This window comes from Bos grunniens, chromosome 18, assembly GCF_055505025.1.
Source record: "Bos grunniens cultivar Pamir isolate PY7600 chromosome 18, Bosgru_T2T1.0, whole genome shotgun sequence".
NCBI lineage: Eukaryota > Metazoa > Chordata > Mammalia > Artiodactyla > Bovidae > Bos > Bos grunniens.
The window spans coordinates 24,869,737-24,897,542 of NC_141182.1; the positions used below are offsets into that span (position 1 = coordinate 24,869,737).

A 27,806-nucleotide genomic window follows, 5' to 3' on the forward strand; every position below is an offset into this window, starting at 1 on the left:
GAGGACGAAGAGCTTGCTGTCCTGCCACCATGGGGCTCGTCGCTCTCGTCCTGACCTCCCTCGCCATTTCCACGGCTTGGGGTGAGTCGTCCTGAAATGCAAATAGCAGGCGGTCTTTGGGAATCCTTGTAGGGGACCAGGTGGAGGAGAAGCGTACAGTGCAAAGCAGTGACAAGCTGCCAGGTCCCACAGCAGCGCGAGCTGTCAGAACTCTGAGGCTCTGCCAACTCCCGGCGGCGACAGGAGACAAAGGGGAGGGTACCCACTGGGAGCCCACCGGCCGTGCCACGTGCAGGAGGGCAACCAGCTCACCTATCGCTGAGCAGCTGAGGACTTTGGCGAGCTCCGTCTGTTTCCCCCTTGATCATTAGTCCAGATATGGCTAAAAGTGGGTTGCTGCTGCTGCTGCTGCTAAGTCACTTCAGTCCTGTCCGTCTCTGTGCGACCCCAGAGACGGCAGCTCACCAGGCTCCCCGGTCCCTGGGATTCTCCAGGCAAGAACACTGGAGTGGGTTGCCATTTCCTTCTCCAATGCATGAAAGTGAAAGTGAAGTCACTCAGTCGTGTCCGACTCCTAGGGACCCCATGGACTGCAGCCTACCAGGCTCCTCCATCCATGGGATTTGCCAGGCAAGAGTACTGGAGTGGGGTGCCACTGCCTTCTCCAAAAGTGGGTTAATGGAGTATTAATGTCCACTCTGGAGTCAGTGTACAAGGGTTCCCATCCAAGGCAGCACTCAGTAGCTATGTATTCTTAGACAAGGGATGTTTCTTTTCTGTGTCTAAGTTTTGCACGTCTAAAATGGAGGTGAGAACTATATCTACATCATTGGGCTGTTCTAAGTGTGAAATGGGTTGTTTCTAAAGAGTGTCTGGAATTGGAAAAAGTGAAAAAGCAGTGATTCATAAGTAAAAGAGTTGTTATAACTTATAGTGTATTAATAGACACCCTGAGGTGTGGTAAAGCCCATAGATCAGGAGCCAATTGCCATTTAAGAGATAGTTTGTTTTTCCCAGTTTCCCAGAGGTGGGGGTGTGACACCACCTGGCGGGCTAGAAGGTGAAGCACCAGGTGTGTCAGGGGCAGAGGAAGAAGGGAGGAATCAGGGCAAGAACTTTATCTTGGTTAGTGGGGTGGGCTGGATAGGGTGAGGGAACTAGCCAATCCCCGCCACGCTCTAGGGCTTAGGGAGTGCCCACAACTGTTAGGTACTTTGCCTTGGAGTGATTAGGGCAGGATGATAGTGGCCATTGTGGAGGGCCTGATAAAGAAGGTGGTTGGGGTTCAGCCTCTGGCATGCTGGAAGAGAAAGTTCATTCCTGTCTCCAGGGATTGGCTAACTCTGGGAGGGGCAGTCCCCCCAGAATCAGCAAGGCTCCCAGTGTCAAAGCATCAGAATACACAGCATAGAAGACATGGTTAATACAAGGGTGCAGCAAGAGCCCTCAGAATGTATCTGTACCATTTTATAGATGGAAAAACCGAGGCTCAGAGAGGGGAAAGGTATGTATCCAAGGTCAGCTGGAAAATCATGCTCTGAATTCTATCCCTGTCTCCTGAGTCCAGAGCAAGTGCTCTGACAGTCCAGTCTACACTGGGTTTAATCCTCTTCCTGGTGCTGTGACACTGTGAGAGGCCTGGAACTGAGGGGAAGAGCAGAGTAAGAAGCACATTAGAAGCTGATTATCCCCTTTCTGCTGGTTTATCTGGGTAGAGTCAGTCTATTTCCATCTTTTAAAGATCCATACTGGCTTCCTCCATTTCTTCAGTTACCTCTTTTGTAAAATGGGCATATTAATGTTTCCCTAGCGAGGCTTTTGTCATTGGAATGTCCACATGGCACAGAGAAAGTACCCAATACACATCATTACATGCACCTCAGGTGGTAACCGCCGCCGTCACCATTGCTGCCTGTGCCTCACAGCACCACCCACTTTTTCACCTTTGCCAATTGGCCATCTGTCCACTTCATGTCTCTTGAAGGTTATCATCAGATGTGTTTATAAGACCAGATCTGGGTTATTCTTCTCTGTTCTGGCCACACGCTTTGAGGGAGAGGTTGTCGTTTTATCTGTATCTAAAGGGGAACAATTGGGAGGGTGAGAGGCTGGAAATCATTTTCTGTTAGGATGCTTAAACAAACTGCAGCTGTTGAGGATGGACAAGAGAGGACTTGAGAGATGAGCATGAACAGGGGTCAACACGAAGGCCACCTGCCTTGTGAAGGTACAGGATGTCCCCAAGCAGGGAGGACCAGGCCTGACGTGGCAACTGCAGGAGATGCATTTGAGCTCAGTGAGAAGGAACTGTCTGCTCCATGGGAATGGGACAGACAGAGTGTGACCCCCAGTCTCGCTCTCTCTGATGACCCTGTGAGTTAGGAAGGATAGTCAGCTTCACTCTCTCTCACATAAGAAGCTGAGGCTTAGAGAGTTGAGAGGACATTCAAGATCACATGGCAAAGGTAACAAAGTCCACCCAGAATCCGGTTCAAACCTTCACCTCTGACGTGTCCTCATTTCCTCCCAATGTCCACCAGGGCTGCCACCCTCACCGCCTATTGTGGACACCGCTCAGGGCAGAGTCCTGGGAAAATATGTCAGCTTAAAAGGATTTGCACAGCCTGTGGGCGTTTTCCTGGGAATTCCTTTTGCCAAGCCTCCTCTTGGATCTTTGAGGTTTGCTCCGCCGCAGCCTGCAGAACCATGGACCTTCGTGAAGAATACCACCTCTTACTCTCCCATGTAAGCCGGGGGTGTGGCTTTTGGCATCGTTCAGTGGGGATGTTAGTCTCAAAGGGATGCAGGAAGGAGCCAAGGCAATCCTCTGAGTGGCTTATGCTTTATTCTGAAATCCTCAAGATATTGTAGATCCTTACCAGCATTCCAGAATTCTCACAGCACTGTAGAGCCTTTTATTCAACCAATATTTCTGGAGCACCTCCTATGTGTCAGGCGTGTTCTAGTGTCCTGGGATCCATCAGTGACCCAAAGAAAGATCCCACCCTCATGCAGCTTGCCTTTGTAGCAGGGAAAGACAGATCCTGAGCAATATGCAAGGTAGCAGAGTAATAATATGTAAGAATAGGCTAAGTGCTTTGGAATAAAACAAGGAGTTGAGCAGTGGTCAGAAGTAATGATTCTGTTTATTCTTCTGTCTTGATCTTCGATGCAGCTGGGGAGTGAGGTGGGCCAGGAAGTGTGTGGGTGGGGAGTCTTTGGGGTATCGCCAGTTCCTAACTCCCAGGTGTGACTGCTGCCTAGTAAGGAGGAGAGCAATGGTCGGTGTGTCCTAGTCACTGTGTCCACGTTGGGCAAAGAAGTCAAAGTCATCCCCCAGAACACCTAGGACATCTACATGCGTGGATCTCTGGGGATTTCCAGGATCTGCCTCTTGCCGCTACTCTCCGCCCTAAGGTGGGGTCCAGAACCACCTCATTAACACAACATATGATGCGTTTGTCACTCTCTTCACTTAGGAAATTCCTAGGGCTTTAGGATCTCCTTGCAGGAAATGGGAAGACCAAAGACACATTTCTTATTATATCACAGTATCATATCACACAATACAGATTCTTTATTTTTTTTAACAATTTTAAAAATTTTGATTATTAAGTTTTATTGGCCGCACCAGGTCTTTGTTGCTGCACGTGGGCTTCCCCTAGTTGCAAGGAACAGGGGCTACTCTCTAGTTGAGATCGTGGGCTTCTCTCTGCCGTGGCTTCTCTTGTTGTGAAGCATGGGCTGTAGGGCTCGGACTCAGTCGTTGTGACTCACGGGCTTCACTGTCCCACAGCGTGTGAGAGCTTCCCAGATCAGGGATCAAACCGATGTCCCTGCATTGCAAAGCAGACTCTTAACCATTGGACCACCAGGGAAGCCCGATACAGATACTTTGGATGTCTGCTTTGCTCATTTGTATCATAAACATGGTTATATGTCATTACATATCACAGCCTGACATTACATTACATTGGGTATTGAGTTATAGTTTATTTACCCAGTCTCTTATTTGGGACCATTAAGTTCTGGATATTTTTGATAATATAATTAGCACTGTGATGAACATCCTATAGCCAAACCTTTATGCACATTCACAGTAATTGAGGCTGAGTTCCAAGAAATGACATTTCTGAGTAAAACAGTATCACCTTTTGTTAAATCTCCTTCCGAAAATGTCCCAGCTACACTCTTTTCGTTAATATATGAAAACTTTCATTCACCAGACCGTAGCCAATGCTTGAAATTATTTAAAAATATTTTGGCTATTGAGTAGGCAAAATAATAATAATTATTAGCATCATAATTATTTATATAATTTTAGAGTTTATTCTGCATTTATCTCAATACTAGTGATGTTGAACTCTCTTTCCCATTAATTTTTCATTGTATCCTTTTATGAATACTATATCCACTTGCCTTGGTGATCTGGGGACAGCTCCTCCAGGATGGAAATCAAGAGGGTCTCTTTGGGGCTCTGACAGTCATTTGACAGCTATGTCATCCAAGCACCTCAGTACTGGGGGCCACCATGCCTGCTTTCTGAAAATCTGGAAATGTGGCTTATAATGTCCTCGGAAACATAAGCAGTGCATAGTCTGACTCTTCATGGCTATGTGACCTTGGGCAGGTTCTATAACCTCTCTGTGCCTCAGTTTTCTCAACTGTAAAATGGGGATAATAATAGAACCCATATCATGGGTCTGATCTGAAGATTTTTTAAAATAATTTTATTTATCTTATTACTTATTTTTGGCTGTGCTGGGTCTTTGACGCTGTGCAGTCTTTATCTAGCGCGCAGGCGTCAGTAGTTGAGGCTCCCAGGCTCTAGAGCACAGACTTAGTAGTTGTGGCTCACAGGCTTAGTTGCCCCGTGGCATGTGGGATCTTCCCAAATCAGGGATTGAACCTGTGTCTCCTGCACTGGCAGGCAGATTCTTTACCACTGAGCCACCCGGGAAGCCCCTGATCTGAAGATTTTGTGGTTGTTCAGTCCATAAGTTATATCCGAATCTTTGCAACCCCATGGACTGTAGCCCATCTGGCTCCTCTGTCCTTCACTATCTCCTGGACTCAAATTCATCTCCCTTGAGTCGGTGATGCCATCTAACCATCTCATCCTCTGCCACCCTCTTTTCCTTTTGCCTTCAATCTTTCCCAGCATCAAGGTCTTTTCCAACAAGTTGACTCTTAGTATCACGTGGCCAAAGTATTGGAGTGTCAGCATCAGCAACAGTCATTCCAATGAATATTCACGGTTGATTTCCTTTAGGATTGACCGGTTGGATCTCCTTGCAGTCCAAGGAACTTTCTAGTCTTCTCCAGCACCACAATTCAAAAGCGTCAATTCCTTAGCCTTCAGCCTTCTTTATGGACCAATTCTCACATCTATACATGACTATGGGAAAAGCCATAGCTTTGACTGTACGGACCTTTGTCAGCAAAGTGATGTCGCTGCCTTTTAATATGCAGTCTAGGTTGGTCATAGCTTTCCTTACAAGGAGCAAGTGTCTTTTAAATATTAAGTATTGCCTGTTACCGCTGTTAGACCTTTCAGATCCATTATTTGGGCAATGCATAACACTTGACGAGATGAGCTGACAAAATCTTAGCATGTCAGTGCTGCAAGACCCTTATAGAAATCATTCCCTGCACTCAGACGTGGCAGACTGAGACCCAGAACAGAGAAGAAACTTGCCCAAGGTCACCCGGCACGTAAGTGCAGAGGCAGAACTAGAACCAAGCTCTCCTAATGTTCACCACAAATATTTTGCCCTTGACCTGTGGCATGCCTTAAATGACTGCCAACAGAGTGGCTTCTCACCGTTTTTGGAAGTCTCCCATGAACTGGAACTCCTAGTTGACCTGTAGAGGAGCGTAAGCACCCTGTACTCGCTATGCAGCAGAGAGCCAGCTGCAACCAGGGAATGCAGGAAATGGTCCACTTCCAGGCTCATAAGCAGCATCTTCTTGACACAATGCATTCCGAAGCTCCTGAAAGGGGGAGGTGCCAGGTCTTCTCATTAGTCACTCTCCCCAGAGACCTTGGTGAGCCCTAGAGCCCCCTATCCTGACCCCCCAGGTAGTCTCCTACCCATTCCAGTGTCTGGAATCTGGTAAGACAGCTCTGTTTACAGGCTTACTTCTCCCAGTCCAAGACCTGGCCTCACTACAGGAGACATCTCCTTGGTCAGCTCTGATTGAACATCAGGAGTTCTTCTCTTTCCTTGCCCCTCCCAGGTGCTCCCAAAACGCAGTGTTGGTGGAAATGACCTCAGACCTCATTAGCAACGGAATGGAGACTGTTAAAACTAAATTTTCTGAAGACTGTCTTTACCTAAATATTTACACCCCTGCTGACTTGATGAAGAGAAGCAGGCTGCCGGTAAGCGGTGGGAACCACTGGTCAAGGCTGGTGTTGGGTCCAGGAGTGAGGGATCCAGGAGTGGGAGTGCTGGGGAGGAGATGATGCTCGAGCCTTGGCCGTTCCCATGATGATGGTGTTAACAAAAACTTTAGCTATTCTCACTTTCTTGCTATGTGAACTCCTTAATTTGGGGACATGCATTATGAATGGCCTCAATTCTTACCACAGTCCTTGGCACCTAGTAGGTTTTCAGATCATATTCATCAAATGGTTGAAGACTTCTTGGAGGAGGTGGTTTTTAGGCCGGTCTTTGGAGGATGGGTGAGATTTGGGGAGCAGAAGGAGGCAGCAGGAAGTCATATTAAGATGAGGTACCACCCAGGGCATAGGCTTCTTGACACGATCATTCATTCACATGAGAAGTTGAATTCGCCACACAAAAGGTAACTAAGATGAAGCTGAAACAAGCTTCTAACCAAGGGCTTCTGCATGCTGAGTGTACTGAGCTGGGTGAGGGGCCCAGGAGTGAGGGTGGTGGGAGTGTTGGAAAGAAGATGATGCTCGAGCCTTGGCTGTTCCCATGATGATGCTCTCAGCATGAAGAGCGCTGAGTGCAGGTGGAACTGGGGCAGGGGAGACAGGCAGGGGCAGCTGGGGTGCCCTGAGTGGGGTGGCGGCCTGGGCCACTGCTGGAGAATGGGTAGGTGACCAAACCTGCCTCTGAGGTCTTCCCCAGCTCTGCTTTCTGTAACCTGTGTGGTTGGGTCCTCCCCCACCATCCCGCCCAATCCAGGTGATGGTGTGGATCCATGGAGGAGCTCTGCTGATGGGTGGAGCATCAAGCTGTGATGGGCTGGTCCTCTCTGCCCATGAAAATGTGGTGGTGGTGACCATTCAGTACCGCCTGGGCATCTGGGGATTCTTCAGGTAAGACTCTGGACTCTCCTGATGGCACATTGCCCCGAGTGTGGGGGTGCTAGGACCCTACTCTGGTCATGCAAGCCCTCAAGGGGCTCCTTGCTAGGCTCCCTACTAAGACATCTGAGTCCCCTCCTAATTGGGCTCCACCTACCTTCTCATTCCCCAGCCACCCTGGTGCACTTACTTCTGAGCTCTTACACATAAAACACCTAATCTCCCTGACACACTCCTATTATTCCTACCAAGCCCAACCCAGATGTTATCTCATCTGAACTACTTATCTCGTTTTCACTTTGCTGCCTGGCATGTTGCAGTATCTTTAAGATGACAGTTATCATGCAGCACAGCACTTAGAGGCTCACACATCTTATCTCCTGGGGAAGCAAATGTATATTACCATATGTGAAATAGATGACCAGTCCAAGTTCAATGCATGAAGCAGGGCACTCAAAGCCGGTGCACTGGGACAACCCAAAGGGAAGGGATGGGGAGGGAGGTAGGAGGAGGGTTCAGGACCTGGGGGACACATGTACACCCGTGGCTGATTCATGTCAGTGTATGGCAGAACCCACCACAATATTGTAAAGTAATTAGCCTCCAATTAAAAAAATAAATTAATTTTTTTAAAAAAAGGAAGGGGTAGACTCATGTGGGAGCTCCGTGAAGTCTTGTAGGTGAAGGAACGGGTGCCTGGAACTGGGAGGTGGTAAGGAGCATCTGACTCCAGGGGTACATCTACTGGGAGGAGCGTTGGGCCACTCACCCCATTTCCTTCTGGAACTTGGCACATGCGTAAGTGAAGGCTTGAGTCTCCTGTGTGGATTCTGTGGGGACAGGAACCAGGTTTCCAGCAGGCAGTTACTGAGCTTTTCCCGAATGTACTGGCGCCAGGACCTCTTACTCTGAGATGCTGGGGGGTGGCCTGGGTGAGAGGTGGTCACCTCCCTGGAAAGACCTGTGGGCTGGGGGAGGGTTGTCCCAGGGGAGTCGTGTCTCAGGATGTGTCCCCTTCACGGAGACCCTTCAGCTCTTCCCCCCACGACCCGTGTCTGCTCCCAGGGACAGTGTAACTGCACATACTCGCCCCACTTCCTCTCCCCCAGTCTCTCTTCTACCACATGAACCAAGGTTTCACCCCAACCAGACACCAGACTACTCTGGTCCAGGTCACCATGCCCCAGCATCTCTCAGCCAACCTTGGCAGATCCACACGTGATCCCTCAGTTCTTCTTGAAAAGCTGACCTCTCCTGGCTCCTGGCCACCTCCTCCCTCATGGGTCCTCCTTCTCAGCTCCTCCCTGGCCCTCCTCCTCCTGTCTCAGCCTCTGTGCATCTCCTTCTTTGTCCCACTGATTCCTTGAGTGACCTCAGGGAGCACTTCCAGGCTTCCTATTTTTAGTCCCTTTTCTCCACTGAAGCCCACAAGTACACCATTAAGTGCCTCCTACCTTCTCTATGGGGCATCTGAGGGCACCTCACTCCTCCACTAACAGACATAACCCTTGGCTCCCATGGTCCCCTCAACAGGGCCTCATGCTCAGCTATTGGCAAATACACCCTTCCAGTTACTCTGGATAAAAACCTCATGGTTGCATGAATTCTTCTCTTTTTTTCACTCCCCACATTCAGTCACCACCAAATCCTCTTGGTTCCACAGTAACCAGAGTGATCATTTAAGACATAAATGGAATCTTGTTATCTCTGCAATGGCTTCCCTTCTTACTTACAGCGACATGGATGTCCTCACCCAGAGCCTCAGGACCCTCTGTAGCTGCATGTCCTAGACTCACACTTTTGCTTCACTGGACCCCAGGGCCTTTGCACTTGCTGTTTCTTCCACCGGGAACGCCCTTCTTTGGATATTTGTGAAGTCCATGTACTCATAGGAAATGCTCAGTCAATAGATAAAGGATGGATATGTAGAGCCCTACAGCAGAATAGGATAGAAGAAGATGAAGACCCTGTGTCAGGGTTGTGGAAGCCCAGTCCTTTCCAGAAGGCTCCCCTGGACCCCCAGCCCCATCTCTGGTCCTCAGGGCCCTGCCGGGACATCTCTGCCCCCAACCCCACCCTGTTCTCTTACTCACAGCACAGGGGACGAGCACAGCCGGGGAAACTGGGGCCACTTGGACCAGGTAGCTGCGCTGCACTGGGTCCAGGAGAACATTGCCAACTTTGGAGGGGATCCAGGCTCTGTGACCATCTTTGGAGGGTCAGCAGGAGCGGAAAGTGTCTCCGTTCTTGTAAGTCTTCCTGGCCCTGATGTGGCTGCTGATGGGACCCCTTGCAGACCAGCCCATCTAGTCCTGGGACCTTTACTTTCAAGATCTGGATTCAAGGCTGACCCACCTCTGTGCAGCATCAGATGGTGGAGAGTTAATGGCCAGACTCCCCTTGGCCCCCAGGAAGCTCAGGACTCAGCTCAGCCTCCAGGGCCGTAGCTGCAGCCACAGCTGCGACAGACACTCTCTTGCTGTCCTGTGTCGGTTGAGCTCATCCTCTCCTTCTTAATCATTTTAACGTTAGGACTCACCTCACTTCTTTTGAGATTAGGGGTGGGTGTAAATGATTAATCAGAGGAGCTGACCATGAGGTTGGTCTGGGTGTCCTTGTCTGACTTGAAGCCAGGCCTACAGTTCAGGGAGACACGAGCACTAGGAACAGGTTGGGGGTCCCCTCTGAGGGCTCTGGGGGCTTGTCCATGCCCAGGAGGGAGGGCAGCAGTCTCTGGGGCTGAGGGATGGAGCTGGGCTGGGGAGAAGGAGAAGAAGAGGAGGGATGGGGGATGGGACAGGCGACAAGGGACACAGATAGGACCTGGGAGTGTGGTGTGGGGAATGGGAATGGGGGAGACACCACGGGAAGCAAAGCTGGAAAGCCAGATTAGAAGGTGCTGGGAGCTGTGGGAAACACTCCAACTACCTCACTATTGAGCACTATTACTATATTTTTAAAACATGTGGAATCATAGTTGAATATTCAGGGAAAACTTTTTTATATTTTATAAAATGGAGAAAAAAGAAAATCATAGATAACCCCCTCAAATAAAAATTCATCCACAATCCCATTAGCCAGTGATTCTCACCATGGACAGTTTCATTTTTCTGGTCTTTTTTCCATGCTGTTGTGCTGTTCTGTGCTTAGTCGCTCAGTCGTGTCTAACTCTTTGCAACCCTGTGGACTGTAGCCCACCAGGCTCCTCTGTCCTTGGGGATTCTCCAGGCAAGAATACTGCAGTGGGTTGCCATGACCTCCTCCAGGGTATCTTCCCAACCCGGGGATTGAACCCAGGTCTCCTGCATTGCAGGCAGATTCTTTACCATTTGAGCCACCAGAATAGCCCTTTTCCCATGAATCACCCTATCTATCATCTATCTATATGTATGAATTTTTAAACAAAAAAGCTTCCTTTACATTATAGCATATATGTTTCCCTAACCATTAATTATTATTTATGTTTTGTGTGTATAGTCATTAGTATTTCTAGTCTTTGAATGAAGAATGAAAAATACCTTATTTACCCAATGTCATATAACACCTTGTGTTATTTCCACTTTTTACTGTTATGAATAACGTGAACATCTTGGAGATTTTTGTTTGCCTCCAAATCATTTCCCTTAAATCCTGAGTAATGGAATTGGAAAATTAGAACTGTGTGTTTAAATCGATGCTAGAAATTTCCAGCTGCCTTTCAGATACTTTGACTGTTATGCCTCACTCTGTACACCTGGTTCCCTCTAGAGGAGGTTTTCTTGGAGAAGCTGGACCCTCCGGTCAGTCTAGGGAACAAGGTCAGTCAGTTCAAGCAAGGACCTGTCATGTCCACTGAGCCCCACGGTCTCCATAGGAACAGTCCAGGATGGGGCTATGGATGGGTCTAGCTCTTGAAGACCCCACTCCCTGTGAGCATAAACTCCCTTTCTTGCCACTCTCCTCCCAGGTTTTATCTCCTCTGGCCAAGAATCTCTTCCACCGGGCCATCTCAGAGAGTGGCGTTGCCCTTATTCCTGGCCTGGTCAAGAAGGACTCTAAGGCTGAAGCTAAGGTAGGTCTCACACTGGACTGTCCCTACACCATGCTCTGCTCTGCTGAAGTTGTCAGGGCCCTTTCTTATCACAGGGTCTGGCTGACATCCTCAGAGAATCATAGCAGTGAGGGTGGCTGACCAGGAAGGGCGAGGACACACTCCGCCCCACCTCCCAGTTCTCCTGCTAAGCAAACTGGGGCAGAGAGCAGAAGAACTTGTCAAGGTCAGCCAGTGATGAGGGCAGAGCTGGACTCGGGCTCGTGACTCTGGACTGCCAGCCCCGGCGCACTTTGCACTGAACATGCGTCCCAAAGTGTGCCAGGTGGGGTGAGGGGCTGCACAGTGGGCAGTGGCATCTGTGTTGCCTCCCTCAGTGTCTGAGTCTGCTGAACTCATTGGCCTCATGTGAGCCTGGAGTGGATTTTCCCTGGGGGCTTGTGACTGGGGTAGGTTCCTGGAGCATTCATTCAATCATTCATTCACTCAACAAGTAGTTTTGATATAATCTGACATCTGGCAACCTCATGAAGCTTCTATTATAATTTAGGAGATAGAGTAATAGTTATACAATTGCACAACTTGTAAAATGTCAACTGTGACTAGAGCAATAGAGAAGAGCTACTGCTACTGCTGCTAAGTCGCTTCAGTCGTGTCTGACTCTGTGCGACCCCATAGACGGCAGCCCACCAGGCTCCCCCGTCCCTGGGATTCTCCACGCAAGAACACTGGAGTGGGTTGCCATTTCCTTCTCCAATGCATGAAAGGAAAAGTGAAAGTGAAGTCGCTCAGTTGTGTCCGACTGTTAGCGACCCCATGGACTGCAGCCTACCAGGCTCCTCCATCCATGGGATTTTCCAGGCAAGAGTACTGGAGTGGGGTGCCATTGCCTTCTCCGAGAGAAGAGGTACCTGATGTCAAAAGAATCCAAAAGGAGCACTTAGTCCAGTGTGTAGGGAGAAGTTATCAGGAAAGGCTCCTGGAAAAAATAATGATCAACGAGTTGAGATGAGAAGGGTGAGCAGTAAATTACTTGGTAAGAAAAGAATATCCAGGAAGAGGGAACATCCTGAGCAAGTGTCCTGTGGCAGGAGCAGGTATCTCAAGTGAGAGGGTGAGGAAGGCTGATATGGCCAGGGCAGAAAGTGCAGACAGCACCTGGAGAGAGCTGAGGATGCGGCCATTGGCAGGGCCATGCTACATAGGACCTAGTGGGGACTTTGCCTTTATTTGGAGAATGTTAGGAAGACAGGGAAGGGTGAGCAACACAAAGGCCCTGCTGAGGAGTGTGCCTTAGAGTCAGTGATGTGGAGCATTTTGGTCGGGCTGGTTGGTGGAGGGGTAGGGCCAGCAGCCTCACTTAAAGGGAGGAATCTAAGATAATGAAGGAATCTAAGATTCTTATTCTTGCCCTACCTCCCTCTCTCTCTCCCCCTACTCTGTCCACTTCTTATGGCTGAGCACTGATTGCATGTCAGACACTGGACCCGTCTCCAGTGTGCACACTCTCCAGTGCCCCACCATCCTGGCGCCTGAGTTCTCCGCTGCATCTTCCCCTCTGGCTTCACTTTGCCAGTGACTGGCCTGAGGCCACATGGCTGTTAATTGGATGAGACAAGATTTGAAATTAGATAGTGGGATTGTGGATTCCACATTTTTAAGCTCCATTCCATGATACCTCTCTTCAGTTTCAAGGATATTGTGCCCATTTTAACAGACATAAAGTAACAGAGCAGAGGCTGTATAATCGGCATGACTGGGACCCAGGACCCACGCAAACTGGTCTGGAGCATTTTCTTTTTCTTTCTTCTTCTTCTTCTTTTAGTGTTTTAAACTTTAATTTTATTATTATTTTTTTTTAATCATGTATTTATTTTGACTGTGCTGAGTGTTTATTGCTGTGTGCAGGCTTTCTCTAGTTGTGGCGCACAGGCTTCTCACTGTGGTGGGTTCTCTTGTTACAGAGCATGGGGTCTGGGGTGCAGGGGCTTCAGCAGTTGTGGTGCGTGGCTTTAGTTGCCTGCAGCAGATGGAATCCTCCCAGACCAGGGATGAACCCGGATCCCCTGCACTGGCAGGCGGATTCTTAACCACTGGACCACCAGGGAAGTCCTGGTCTCGGGTGTTTTCTGCTACCTCTGGCTGCCTTGAGAAATTGAGGTTGGGACAGAACACCTCAGTACTGATGGAGGGAAGAGAAGTGACTCTTGAATTCTGCTGTCACCTGTGATCTCTGTAGCGAATTGCTGCCTTTGCTGGGTGCAAAACCATCACCTCGGCTGTCCTTGTTCACTGCCTGCGCCAGAAGACGGAGGACGAGCTCTTGGAGATAACACAAAAGATGGTAAGTGCATCAGTTCTCTTGGAAAAACAAGCCGCCAACCCTGGAAACATGGCTCCAGGCTTCACCATTTCAGCTTCAGTCCTCTTGCCCTAGAAAAATTACCTGGGACAGTTTCTCACCTCCCAGGAGCAGTGTCAGCCTCTGGATCTGAATGGGGAACTGTTTTTATTTATTATTATGAATATCTCAAACTTTAGCAAAGTCAAAAAAAGAACATAATGAACAATTAATAATCCTCTAGATCTATCAAAACATTTTTTCTATTCTCATTTTTAGATATATTTTAAAAAATTAAACATTGTATATTTCAGAGGTAACTACCATCCTGAACTTTAGGGACAGAAATATAAAAAACAAATATTTTTGGAAAGATTATCACAATTTATCTTAGTTAACTTAGAAACCTTTTCATTTTTAAGCTAATGGTGGGCCACTTTTCTAGATTTTTTTAAGACTCTGCCTCAGTTGTTATTCTAGGAAAACTGTACATCAACCCATTAATCTATCCAACCATCCATTCATTTATTCATCTATCTTATCATTCCTCTATCCAGTCCACAAATCCATTCAAAACTTTTCATTCATCTATTATTAATTATCCATGCACCATCCAGACACCAGTATTGTCACTCCATCATCCGTCCCTCCAATCAGTGATCCATCCATCACCCATCTCCATGTATCCACTTGTCCATCTGACTCACCAGTACTCCACCTACTGACCACTTCATCCATCCATGTATCTAGGTTAAATGTGTGTGCGGCGGGGAGGGGTGGTAGCAGGGAGGGTGATGTGAACGTGAATCAGCTATATAGTCCCTGCTCACAAGGAACTTTCCAGGGAGAAACACACCCACATACTTTGTGGGCTCTGTGTGGTAGGCATACAGAGAGGGGAAGTATTTGTTGTACTAAGCAAGGATACTTCACAGAGAAGGTGACCTGTGAGGTTTGATGGATGTCTGTGGCAGTGCGTCATCACAGAGAAGCCACAGCAGGATGGACACCCAGAAATATAGCACCCAGGCCAATAGAAACTATCCTCTCTGTCGGGGAGGGTTTGAAAGAAAGCCCAGAGTAACCTAAGCACCTGGGCTCTCTGTCTGGACTCGGAGGGTATTCCTGGACCCCCAGAAACAAGTCTCTAACACTGGACTCTGAGCCCTTTCCAGTGTGGCCTTGGGACTTAGATCCTGGCTTCTCAGGCTCACATGATGTGACCAATATGTTCAAAGAATGAAAACACAACTGCCTTCTAATGCCTGAAAGGATGTGAATTTATTTCAGCACCTCTCAATGTGGTACATGAAGTCCAGTTTATAAAGGGAGAATTGGTAACTTTGGTAAAACCCAGAGCCTCTATAATCCTCCTCAGTTTTCTGAGATCATGTGGAAGTGTTTCCATGATTACCTTCTCACCCTAGTACACACACATAGACACACACACATGGACACATGCACCTGGATTGCAGGGCTACAACACATAATGGAGAGACCGTTTTTGGTGACCTCATATGTACTGGTCAGGCCTGTTAGCTACAGTATAACAATAATGTCAGTACAATTGTGGTAAACTTACAACAAAGAGAATTTTCAGTGAGTTTGTAGGAGTCAGGATTTTCTAATGCAAGATGAGAAAACTCATCTCAAAGTGCTTTGAGAAGAGAGAGGAATATATTGTGACAGAATCTTCTGGTAACTCACGGACAAGTCCAGGAGTTGACGGCTTCTGGCGTGGCTGGATCTGGATGCACATATGATGCTATTAAGAATCAGTCTCTATCCCTCAGCTTTTACCTTTCTGTGTTGGCTTCACTCTTAGGCAGATCTGGCCCCTAGGGAAGTTAAACAACAATACTCTAGTCTTACATCCTATCTGCTTAGAAACCCTCTTTCCCAATAACTCCAGCAAAAGTTTTGGGTAAACTCTATTGAACTGACATGGGCACATGTCCACCGCTGAAGTAGTCCCTGTATTCAGGGATTTGGTGCATCTGAGGTCACATACAGATGCCTGTAATCATGGAGTGAGAGTTGGGGAGAGGGGGTCCCCCAAAGGAAAATCAGGGTGTTGTTGCCTGGAGGAAGAAGAAGGGGAAATGGGTGAAGGGCAGGGCAGGCAACCAACAGTCCTCTGCAGAGCTCCCCTCCCCCATCCCACACCTGCTCCCTGTGCTGGTGCCCAGGGGAGGGTGTCGTGCCTGCTTCCTTTCAGCCCAGCCAGGGTGGCACCAGGAAGGAGTACTTGGTACCTTTGGGACAGCTCACAGAGGTCAGCTTTCTTCCCAGGAAGCCTCCTCACCACACCCTCTGTCTTTGTCTTCACAGAACTTTTTCACTCTTAATTTCTTGGGAGACCCAACAAAGGTAAGGACCTTTGGTTTCTTTATTATGGGTTTTAAGACTTGACACCTTTAAGCTCCAGTTACATATGAATGACAGGAATTCTCCCATGTGAAGCCATAGTAGCTCCTTGTGTTTACCCTGCTGACGCCCGGAGAGAGCTAGAGTAATGTCCGGGTGGCCCCAGGAGGAGACCAGTCATCAGACTAGAACCCAGTACCCTTACCCCCAGGCAGTGCTCTCCATCACCAACTCTGTGTCCCTGTCCCCAAACAGCCCATGGTCTTGTTTACATTCCTGAAAACGCCCTGTTGGGAGAAGGTGAACGAGAAACCTCCACTGTGGGGAGTGGAGATGACTGGGTAAGGGGCTCTTCAGAAGCCTCCAGGAGGAGCCCGGATCATCTCCTGGGGGGGCTTCAGGTTGACTGACTGTGCAAGTCGCACTGTTTGCAGGGATGTGGGGAAAGGAGCCATGAGTCTTGAGTCCTCAGGACACCACTCTCCTCCCAGCCATGTGGGAAACTCCAACAGCAGTCTCCCATCTCCTTCGTCTCCTCCCACCTTCCAACGCTTCCCTTCACCAGGTTCTGATGGCATTACTTCTGTGGCATCTCAGTCCTGGCCTCTCTGCAGACTCCCTGGGGAGTCTTACCTTAAAAGGTGTAGAGAGGATCAAATGAGACTTAGTCATTCAACAAAGTTTTTTTTTTTTTTTTTAAGTAGATTTGCAGTGTTGGACTGGTTTCTGGTATATAGTGAAATGATTCAACTATACATATACATACACAATCTTTTTAATATTATTTTCCGTTATGGTTTAATTACTACTACTACTAAGTCACTTCAGTCGTGTCTGACTCTGTGCGACCCCAGAGACGGCAGCCCACCAGGCTCCCCTGTCCCTGGGATTCTCCAGGCAAGAACACTGGAGTGGGTTGCCATTTCCTTCTCCATGGTTTATTACAGGATATTGAATATAGCTCCCTCTGTAGGGTCTTGTTGCTTATCTGTTTTATATATAGGAGTTTGTATCTGCTAATCCCAAACTCCTAATTTATCCCCACTCGACCCCTTTTCCCCTTTGGTAACTATAGTTTGTTTTCTGTCTGTGAGTCTGTTTTGTTTTGTAAATAAGTTTATTTGCATCATATTTTAGATTCCACATATAAGTGATATCATATGGCATTTGTCCTTCTCTTTCTGACTTACTTCACCTAGTATGTAATCCCTGCGGCCACCCATGTTACTGCAAATGGCATTGTTTCATCCTTTTTCATGGCTGAGTAATATTCCATCCATCATATGTTCCATATCTTCTTTATCCATTTATCTGTCGATGGACATTTAGATTGCTTTCATGTCTTGGCTACTGTAAATAGGGCTGTTGTGAACATTGAGATGCATGTGTCTTTTTGAATTAGAGTTTTCTGTGGATATATGCCTCGGAGTGGGATTGCAGGGTCATATGATAATATTTTTAGCTTTTTAAGGAACCTCCATACCGTTCTGCAAGGTGGCTGCACAAATTTACATTCCCACCAACAGTGTAGGAGGGTTCCCTTTTCTTCACAGAGATCAAACAAGGAGCTACATTTTTGTCTTTTTGTTTCATCTCTAATACCATTAACATATCTTTTCATGGTCCTATTTAGTGCCACCTTTTGCATTCTTGAGTTTTGTGCTGTCAGTTTTGCTGTTTAAAATAATCCCGACCACAGACAGAAGGGCTGTCTAGTGTGCCTAAGTGCAGGCAGCCTACGATGTGTCTGACTTGTGAGAAATACGAGTATTAGACAAACTGCCTTCAGGCATGGATGACAGTGCTGCTGGTCAAGAATTCAGTGTTAATGAATCAACAATGCGTAGCATCCAGAATAAGGAAAAGATTATTTGCCGATCAGTTCGTTGAGCTGCTTAGGAATATGCTAAATTAACATCTATAGCGTGTGACGAAGCCATGAAAAACAAGCTATGTTTGTGATTTTATGAGATGAAGGCGGATTAAAAAAAAAGCACAGTGGGCAGCACTGTTGAGGCTGATGGCCAAGGGATTTACAGTCCCATCACCCAGGGAACCGCTGAGCCCTTGTTGGCTTAGTTGCCCTGAGGCCTGCGGAATCTTCCCGGACCAGGGATTAAACCCCATGTCCCCTGCATTGGCAGACAGTCTCTTAACTGGGGGACCACCAGGGAAGTCCGTTACAGTAAGTTTTTAGAGCTTAAGTATCACAAATACAGAGAGCTGAATGAGACTGGAAAGAGACATATAGATAGATAGATAGATAGATAGATAGATACTTCAAATATATGCACATTATATTATATATTTTTATACCAAATTGACTGAAGATCTGTCCCCATCACCTGGCCACTGCTGTCCCCTGGTCAGAGTCCTACCCTCTGGGGTCCACAGAGTTATCCCTCTTTGTTAGGACTCAGGTGTGTGATACTGGTTGTGAGCTCCGGCAGGTGGAGACAGGGATGCGGGTGTGACCTGGAAGGGGAAGCACAGACAATACTCTGCCCTCTTCCCCAGACCTATCCTTTCCTGCCCACCGTGGTTGACGGAGTGCTGCTGCCGAAGATGCCAGAAGAGATGCTGGCTGAAAAGAACTTCAACACCGTTCCCTACATCGTCGGAATCAACAAGCAGGAGTTTGGCTGGATTCTGCCTTTGGTGAGAAAGCGCAGGCCTCATAAACTTGTCTCCCATCCCATCACCCTCCCATCTCTGGTCACAGACCCCTCTCTGGGACCAGGCCAGCTGTCCTCATCATACAAAAGTTGACATTTCCATGAAAACTATCTCCGATGGTCCACACTGTCATCTGGGAGATGTAGCCCTGGGGACCCACATCCCCACACACTCTGTGATTGTCCCCCTATCCATGGATCCTGAAATGCTAGTTCCGGGAGGGCCGGTGGAGATCGTCAGTGGGCAGATGAAACCCAAGGCCTGGACGGGGCCAGGGGCTCGAGGGTTCTGGAGAGTGAGGTCTGGGACCTGCAGCCTCTCCCCTAGGGCTTGCTGTTTTCATGCTTTCCCCACTAATCACCCCTGGTCACCCATGCTCTCACTCATCTCACGGAAAGAGTCAGAGGAGCCTGCTTCCTCCTGGGTTAAAATTGACTTCAAAAGTTAGGAAGGGCTTTCCCTTCTGCCAAAGATAAACAAAGCCGGACACTAGGTGACGTGGTAACAGATTTGATTCAGTTACACCCCTGCTCTAGGGAAAAGATCCATCGTGAACTGAATCCAATCCCTGAAATGAAAGCCTGGAGCTTATTTAAGGAGTGGGTGGGAGTGGGGTGGGGTGGGGTGGATTGTCCATGTGACTGGACCACCTGGATTTGTTAGCTGGAGTTTATCTGGAGAAGAAACAAACTTCTGTCTTATGACAGGAGGCAGTGTGTAGAATCAAGGTTCCCACTGAACTTAGGCCTTTATCTTTTCACAGGGACTGGAGGACAGAGCAAGAATTATCCCCTGCATGTTTGTTTTTCATAGAGATGGCTCTCAGGTCCTTGAGGAAACAGCTTTGGGTGGTAGATTTACATGTAAAGGGACAAAGAAAAGATTTATAATTACAAGAGTTCTAAAGTAACTGCTCTAAGAGGGAGTTCAGGGACCTACCTGCCTATCACCAGGCTTTGGCGGAAACAAACAGTAAAATCTCCTGGCAGCCCAGAGCTCTTGAAGAGGGCCTGCGGTCATCCTGGGGACATGGCCTTAAGCCTTCTTTAGCTGTCCTGGAGTTTGGTCTAGTCTCTTAGGGCTGAGCTTTAATGGAGTTGTAGTTCTGCGGTTCTTCAGAATGATTTCAGAGGTTATACCAAAGGACCAAAGTCATAATGGCAGGATTTGGGGCTTTCTCAGTTATCTGACTATCAAATCTGCCTGTAAAGCCCCTGGGTCAGGAAGATCCCCTGGAGAAGGGAATGGCTACCCACTCCAGTATTCTTGTCTGGAAAATTCCACAAACAGAGGAGCCTGTTGGGCTACAGTCGATGGGGTTGCAAAGAGTTAGACATGACTGAGCTACTAATACTTTCACTTTTTTTTACCAGTTATCTGACACAGGTAGGGTATTTGTGGGTCCGTGTCATCTGCCCCAGAGCCCTTCACTTCAACCCTAGGCTGGCCGAAATCTTCCCTGTCTGTCTGGACCACTCTGGGGACTCTAATTGTTTGTCTGTGTGTGTCTACACACACACACACACACACACACACATATACACACACACACACAAGGACTAGGACAGCTTCCCTTAACAATTACATTATCCTCTTTACACTCCTTGGTCTCTGGATATTAAAGTCCATTTGAGTCCAAAACTCATCAAAAACGCATGACAAAGTGACCTTCAGCCTCCATTTAGTTTGGTCTGTTGGTCACTTTGGTTTTTCCTGCTATTTCCTGATGATTTCATAATTGCTTAACCTTTGTTTTAACAGCTCATGGGCTTCCCACTCACTGCAGGCAAGATGGACCAGGAGATGGCCACGTCATTCGTGTGGAAGTCCTACCCCATCCTTGTAAGACTCTAGAAATCACAGAAACTGGCTGAGCACCAAAGAGGGGCAGGGGCTTGTTTCCAATTTCAGAGCATCTGATGGCAAAATGAAGACTGGGGCTAGGGGTCAGGGGGGTTCAGCTCCTATTTTTCTGCCTTTCCACCTCACCACCAGGGGTGGGCAGGAGTGGTGGCATGGGGCCTGAGAAGTTCACCATTAATGCAAGCCTTCCTCCCTGGCTGGGGAAGCCAGGGCTGTTCACTAGGGCTTGGTGGTCACTTTAACTTTTGATCTATTTCAGAACATCCCTGAGGAACTGGCTCCAGTGGCCACTGACAAGTATTTAGGAGGGACACATGACCCCGTCCAAAAGAAAGACCTGCTCCTGGACTTGATTGCAGATAGGTTGTTTGGTGTCCCGTCTGTGAACACGGCCCGCTACCACAGAGGTGAGTCTTCGACATTGGACAGGAGAGGGACCCTGACCCCACCAGCTTCACACTGTATTCTGTCTTAACCCTCAGCACAGAAAGATATAAGAAAACTTCAAGATGCATTCCACATAGCCAGGGGTGGGGCACTGTCCTATTTTGGTTTCCACCAGAAGCAGACTCTGAGGAAGGATCTAAATGCAGGCAGTGTATTTGGGGTGATCCCAGATAACACTGGTAGAGGAGTGGAGAAGTGACACGGATGGACAAGGAAGTCAGTCTACACTGTGCTGTCAAGCGAGTATCCACCACGGACACCTGGGGCTGGGGAATCACTGGGAAACCAGCAGAAGACGTGGCTCAGGGTTTTCCCCAGTCAGTGGCAAGAGAGCTGGGGTATTTATCCTCCAGCTTTGATGAGTCATCAGTTGAAGGCTGTTCCCAAGGGCAGTTAATTCCCTGGTGCTTTAATCTGCTGCACATGTGGGCAGCATGGTCTCTGGCTGCCGAAGACCTCAGGCGAAGAGCTACAGATGCAGGAGGTGGGACTCTGGCCAGTGTGCCCAGAAGCAGGGGACTTGGGGAGACACCAACAGTCTCTGCCCCGGGGTCCCTCACCTGAATTACAGTAGTCTGTGGGGCCACAGGGCAAATATTGGAGGTTTTGTCTTAGAAACCTTCCAAGGTCAGAGATAGCTTCAGACTAGTTTGTTAACCAGTGGAGCTGAGATAGCATGAGGCCAAGTGTCGGATCAGGAATGTTGTCTGGGACCAAGAAAACCCAAAGGACTGAGCAGAGGGAGGTATGGGGCAAGTGGTCTGGAGAATGTTGATGTCTGCAGCTGGCCTTGTTCCATGCCAGTGTGTGCTGGGTCTATCGCAGGACCTTTTAGCATATCCCAAGACTGTGTGTGAGGGGGCCCTAGGGGCATGAGGCCAAGGATGGAGGAGCTCACCTGGACAGGAGGTGTCCTTTTGGAGTGCCTTGCTGAGGTCCTCACAGGACCCTCCCTTTCCAGGAGCTATCTCTCACCTAGTCTGCAAGGCAGGACGTGGTTCTCTGACCCAGATCACTCTTTCTAACCATGCTAGAAGGGTTTTAGAATTTGGGACTCTATAAGCATAATAAAAAGTAGCTACAGCTGACCTACCAGGTCCCCCCAGTTCAATACAGTCATGGATAGGTTCTGGTTACCCTTCCTCCTCCCTAGGGTCTTGATGAAGCTCTTCAGCCAGGGGCGGCCTGGGGTCAGAGCTGTTCTCTCACAAAGTGGTCTTGTCTCTCCATACATGTGGTTTCCTCTGCTTCATTGTCTGTTGACCCAGTCATCTTGGGTGAGTCAGGATGTGTCGGACCCCCATCAGAGTCATTTTTGCTTGGAATTCCCAGACTTCATTAACATTATGCTTTCCTTTTTTTAAGTTTTTGTACTTGTCTTAAGTCTTTTTTTATACAGAAGAGAACTTATTCTGAATATAAAAATTAGCATCTTATAGTTGTAGAACATTTTGAAAATATGGAAACACATAAAGAAGAAACTAGAAATTTCTAGTTTCTAGTCAAATTTATAGTCAAAGCTAGCTCTAACCTTGGAAGCCTTCAAAATTCATAGAAATATCCACTATAAATTTTTGACATATTTTCTTCATTAATCTTCCCATGACTTACATATAATTTAAATATTAATTTTATATTGTGTTTTTTTCATGGAATCCTATATGGTAAGCATTTCCTCAATGTCAATGAAAACTCATAAAAAGCATCTATTATCTCATGGAATAATACATTAAAATTTACTTTAGTATTCCTGTCCTACTGGATATTGAGGCAGGCTGACCATACTTTGATGCTGTAAAATATTATGCTCAGCCTGATGTGCATATATCTTTAATGAAATCTCTGATGATTTTTTTTTTAGATTTGGTTACTAAAGGTTTAATTACTAGGCTAGCTTGTAGGACCATTTTAAAGTTCTTGATACATATTGTGAAATTGCTTCCAGTATATAAGAATGAGTATTTCTTAATTCTCTCTGTTAAGATACTCAGATTAAAAAATAAAAATAATGCTGCCAATTTCATAAGCCCCTCCTTACCAAATAGAGAAAAAAGAACATCACACTGTTTAAATTTGTGTATTTTTTATTGCTAGCTATTTCCTTCCCTCTGCTTTTCTTATTGTTCCTAAATGTTACTATTCAAACCTGTGCCCTACTTATTCTTTTGAAGACTTGTGTTGTGGTTGTAGGAATTTAATAAATCTCAGAAGTTTAAGCCAGAAATGTTAAAAAGAAAAAAATGAACAAAAATATCTTTTGGGCAATATGCTCCCAAAAATAATTTCTCTCATTCATGAAAGTTCTTTCCCCTATGGTTGGATCATGAGTTCTTTCTAAAACTTTAAAATGGTAGAGCCAAGGTTAAAGCCCCTCCTTACGGCATTCTCTGCTTGACACTGAAGTAAAGTCAAGTCACTTAGTCGTGTCCAACTCTTTGCAGCACCATGGACTGTAGCCTACCAGGCTCCTCTGTCCATGAGATTTTCCAGGCGAGAGTGGGTTGCCATTTCCTTCTCCAGGGGATCTTCTCGACCCAGGGATCGAACCTGGGTCTCCAGCATTGCAGACAGATACTTTATCATCTGAACCACCAGGGAAGCCCACAGCCTTGAAGCAACTGTTTAATAAGTGGCTTGTGGGACCACAGAGGATTGCTTCTTCCAAAAACCACCTCTTGCTAAACCAAAGTGCAAAGGTGGGAGATGAGGGAGGCAATTAAACAAATTATTTTACATCCTCCTGTTGGGATGGCATATATTGTTAAACTACTTTGTTGGGAAATTTTAATGACGTGAAGCAATTATTATGGGCATATGTAATAACATAATTATCAATAGTATCATAATTTTATATGCATAAGTGGAATAAGTTCTGAAATATTAACAGAGCACTCTGCACTCTGAGCAGTGCGATTATAAGTGATCATTTTGTTCATTTTCCTTTTTTTTTTTTTTTGGCATTTTCCAAATGTGATAGTATCCCCAAGGCGGGGAGGGGATGTTGTGATATCTGCCCACCAGTCTGCCTTGGGGCCTGACCCTTCCCCATTACAGTCACTGGCTGTGGCATAACGATCAGTGCAAAGCACAGAGCTCCCCAGGTGGGGGGCCCACGAGTTAGCCCTGAAGGAACAAGATGAGCATCTCTGCTAAAGCATCAGCAGGAAAACTGACTCTTCTTGGGGCTTCGAGACGGGGTGGAGAGAGGGGAGAGGAGAGGGGAGAGGAGAGGGGAGGAGAGAGGCCAGGAGAGAGGGACTGTCCCCTTCCTCAGCCCCTTCTTCCTTCTGCCAGTGCTGCACACTCCCTGAGCCACGCAGGAATCAAGACATGTGAGAGGACGGACAAAAAGGAAATACTGGATTGAGGTTTCCTGAGACACGGGGAGCAAATTTTCCCCTTTCTGCATAGGTTTGTGTTTAAATCCGCACGTTCAGGCTCACAACTTGAATTTACTTCACTCTTGGAATACATGTGAAAATCACTGGAAAGGTTCAAAAATGGACATAATGGAAGACACCTGTCAGGCTGCAGGTATTCTCAAAGGAAATGAAGACTAGCCTGTCAGCAATGAAATACAATAAAGTGTGCATGTATGGATGTCCTTGTGCATGGATGATCAAAAGGGGCTTATGTGAACTGACCCAGTGCCCCTATATTTATTTAGAATGGAGCTACTCAAGGTTTCAACATTCATTCATTCACTCTTCACTTACTCATTCAATAAATACCCAGCTCAAATCCTTTTCCACCTCTACCAACTACGCAGCCTTAAACAAGTGATGAAATTTTTCCAAAATTTTTCATGTGCTCATAACCAGGGGCTTCCTGTAGGAACACACAAGGTTGGCACACGGTTGGTTCTCACAGGGGGCAGCTGCTATTCATACTGTTGTTATTCACTCAGGACTAGGCGTGCCCCCAATTTCCTGATTGCTCACAGACCCCCGGAGACCTTGATACCATCAGGTGTGCGTCTGCTGAAATGAACCATGTATGAATCCATGTTTTCCAGATGCTGGAGTCCCAACCTACATGTACGAATTTCAGTATCGCCCAAGATTCTCATCAGAGCTGAAATCCAAGACAGTGATAGGGGACCATGGGGATGAACAGTCCTCTGTCTTCGGGATTCCAGTTTTGCAAGGTGATGGCCCTTTGGTGACTATGAACTTGGAGTTAGGAGATCTGGGTTCAAGTTTATTTGGTGACCTTGGGCAGGTTCCTCCTTCTCTCCAGGTCTTAGTTTCCTGAATTCACCATAACAGGGTGGAAGGACAAAGGTCCCAACCATCCTTTTGCTCTAATGAACCTGATGGAGAATGTGAATCCTTGTGCCCTCACCCTGGTCACTGTAAGAATCCAGACCGGGCATTAGCAAGACGGGAGCTGGGTCACCCGCAGGGCCCTGCTCAGGGCTAGAAGGCCACCACTCACTCTGCCCTCACAAGAACACATCAGAATGTGCGTGAGGGTAAAATTAGAGTTGTTATTTACCTTGAATCAGGACTAACATGTGTGTCTCTCTATCCAATCATCTATCTGTCTAAAACTCATATCTTTTAATATCATAATATATCTAGGTGTGTAATATTAAAAAAAATAAAAACTTTTCACAGATGTCTTCAATGCCTTAACCATTAGTAGTTACAGACAAATTGTGTGTGACACATCACAGAACTGTTCATTACACACAATGCCTCTGGGCATTTCCTGGTTGGGTGACTTTTGCGGGATCTTGGAGCTCAGTTATTTTCCAGATTCTATGAAAATGTGTGTGGATCAAAGACACTGAGAAAAGACCCAAAGGAGAGCATCCTGGGAGTGGGGTTACTCTAGCAGCAACCCTGGGGTGTGTCCCTGAAACACTAAAGGCAGAAGGGCAGTCGCGTGGGCACAGAAGACAAGGCAGTCAGCTTATGGATCGACTGCAGCCCTTCACTGAGCCCAGCCTCAGTTGGTAACTGTCAAGTTTAAAGTCCACTTGTGTTACCCAAGATCTTCTTAAAATGCAGACTCAGACTCAGTAGGTCTGGAGTAAGGCCCCCATTTCTGAATTTATTAACAATTTCTCAAGTGCTGCTACTGCCCATGAACCACTCTTTGAGCAGCATTGGCTTTGTCCCCTCCCCACAGATGGTGCCTCAGAAGAAGAGATCAACCTCAGCAAGATGATGATGAAATTTTGGGCCAACTTTGCTCGGAATGGGTGAGCTGCTGGCAGACATGGAGCGGGGTTGGGCGTGTCTGTTGGGTGGGGGGAGCTTCCAATGTGTGATGGTCAAACGCCCCGCCCTGTGACCTCTGAGATGAGAGCTCCCCGTGATAGATTGGCTGCCCAGGACATGGTCAGCCTCCTATCTCTGGAGGCATTTGAGCCTTTGGCAGAAATGAAGTCAGGGGGGTCCCTGACAATCTCAGAGGTCCAAGACCACACAGCAGCTTTGGGGAATTTCTGTTTGATTTTGTTCTAGGAATCCCAATGGGAAGGGGCTTCCCCACTGGCCAGCGTATGACCAGAAAGAAGGATACCTTCAGATTGGTGTTAACACTCAGGCAGCCGAGAAGCTGAAAAGTGAGAAAGTGGCTTTCTGGAACGAGCTTCTGTCCCAGGAGGCAACAAAGAAGGCACCACGGTCAAAACATGTTGAGCTGTAAACCGGGGGTTTCTCTAGAAATGTTTATGGACCAAAGAGGCGTCTTATTGTGGAGGCTGAGGAATTATCCGATGGGAGTGGCAGAGGTCAGGGAGGGGGAGTTTCTGTTTCTGTGGCCTCGATTTGGAAATAAACATTCTTTTGGAGACCAAGTCAATGTCTTTGTCTTGCGCTGGAATAGTCATCCTCCTCAGTGAGAGAAGGATGAAGGCAGTGGGCACCATCGGCAGGAAGGTGCTCTGGCCGTTCTGGCTTGACCTCTGGACGTGCAGAGTGGAGGGGGCTGGGCCCTGGGAGGTGCTGAGGGGGACGCTGCATCACTCCATGTCTCTGGGCCATCCACAACTCCAATGAGAGGATGTGGGGGACCAGAGTGCCGTGTCCCCCTCCTCCATGCAGAGGTGCCTGTAGAGATGGAGGCGACACAGACTGAGGATGTGCTGGAGTGGGAAAGAGGGGGACGGGGCATGGCGACATGTGGCATGGCTGCCTGGCCCTTACTGGCCCTCCCACAGGTCTACAGTGCTTTCTTCAACTTACGTGTTATCCTTCCAGGCCCCTCCCTGGGGCCATCTCTTCCAACAACTCATATGAACCCTCTCTGCGGTCTGAACTACATCAGATCCAAGCAGTGACCACCCTGAAGTGAGTCCCAGGAGTATCACCTGAAAACTGTCTCTTTCAGATTTCCTGGGGTGACTACTGTCTTCTCCTGGGATGTAGAAATCTCTAAGAAAGTTACGGCCACACTTTCTGCAAGAAAAATCTGGATTATTCCGTTTCATGACTTTTTCTGATTCATTCAAAGAGGTTGCAGGGCAATTACCCTGAAGTCTGAAGGAAGATGAGCACTGTGGAAGAGAGATGGGACATGAACACTGACTGACTGCTGACAGGCGGAAGATGGAGTCACTGCGTGTGTGAGTAGAGTGACTTAAAATGAGCATCAAGTGTTAAAGGCCAACTGTGAGCGGGTAAGGGAGTATACAGTCCTCAGAAACCAAGGACCCACAGGAAGGTTACTCATTGCTGGCCCTTCTCCCTGGACCTCTATCAGGGAGCTTTGAGAAATACTGGTAACAGGTAGTAAGATCAGAGAAAGCCTGTCCTAAGAGGGCAGGCTAGAAGCCCTGCTCAGACACT

At 47.5% G+C, this 27,806-nt stretch overlaps 1 protein-coding gene and 1 long non-coding RNA gene across 2 annotated transcripts; one reads left to right on the top strand and one right to left on the bottom strand.

Annotated features, from left to right (window-relative positions):
• On the top strand, positions 1-26,815 carry LOC147353270 (liver carboxylesterase-like). The gene is made up of 14 exons (XM_086350748.1): positions 1-81; positions 2,541-2,745; positions 6,241-6,385; positions 7,161-7,294; positions 9,378-9,531; positions 11,229-11,333; positions 13,552-13,656; positions 15,985-16,023; positions 18,538-18,678; positions 20,458-20,538; positions 20,819-20,966; positions 25,022-25,153; positions 26,143-26,215; positions 26,481-26,815. The coding sequence occupies exons 1-14, from the start codon at positions 30-32 to the stop codon at positions 26,662-26,664; spliced, it is 1,698 nt and encodes a 565-aa protein (XP_086206874.1). The 5' UTR covers positions 1-29; the 3' UTR covers positions 26,665-26,815.
• LOC147353271 (uncharacterized) lies at positions 3,555-5,994 on the bottom strand. The gene is made up of 2 exons (XR_015145496.1): positions 5,825-5,994; positions 3,555-3,836 (listed from the first exon to the last, which is right to left on the bottom strand). It is a non-coding gene; the product is annotated as an uncharacterized LOC147353271 (long non-coding RNA).
• Positions 26,816-27,806: the final 991 nt, after the last annotated feature.

Coding starts and splice junctions, on each gene's coding strand:
- LOC147353270 (XM_086350748.1), top strand. CDS start 30: ATGGGGCTCGTCGCTCTCGTCCTGACCTCCCTCGCCATTTCCACGGCT. Junction 82..2,540: donor CGCCATTTCCACGGCTTGGG/GTGAGTCGTCCT, acceptor AATGTCCACCAG/GGCTGCCACCCTCACCGCCT. Junction 9,532..11,228: donor CGGAAAGTGTCTCCGTTCTT/GTAAGTCTTCCT, acceptor CTCTCCTCCCAG/GTTTTATCTCCTCTGGCCAA.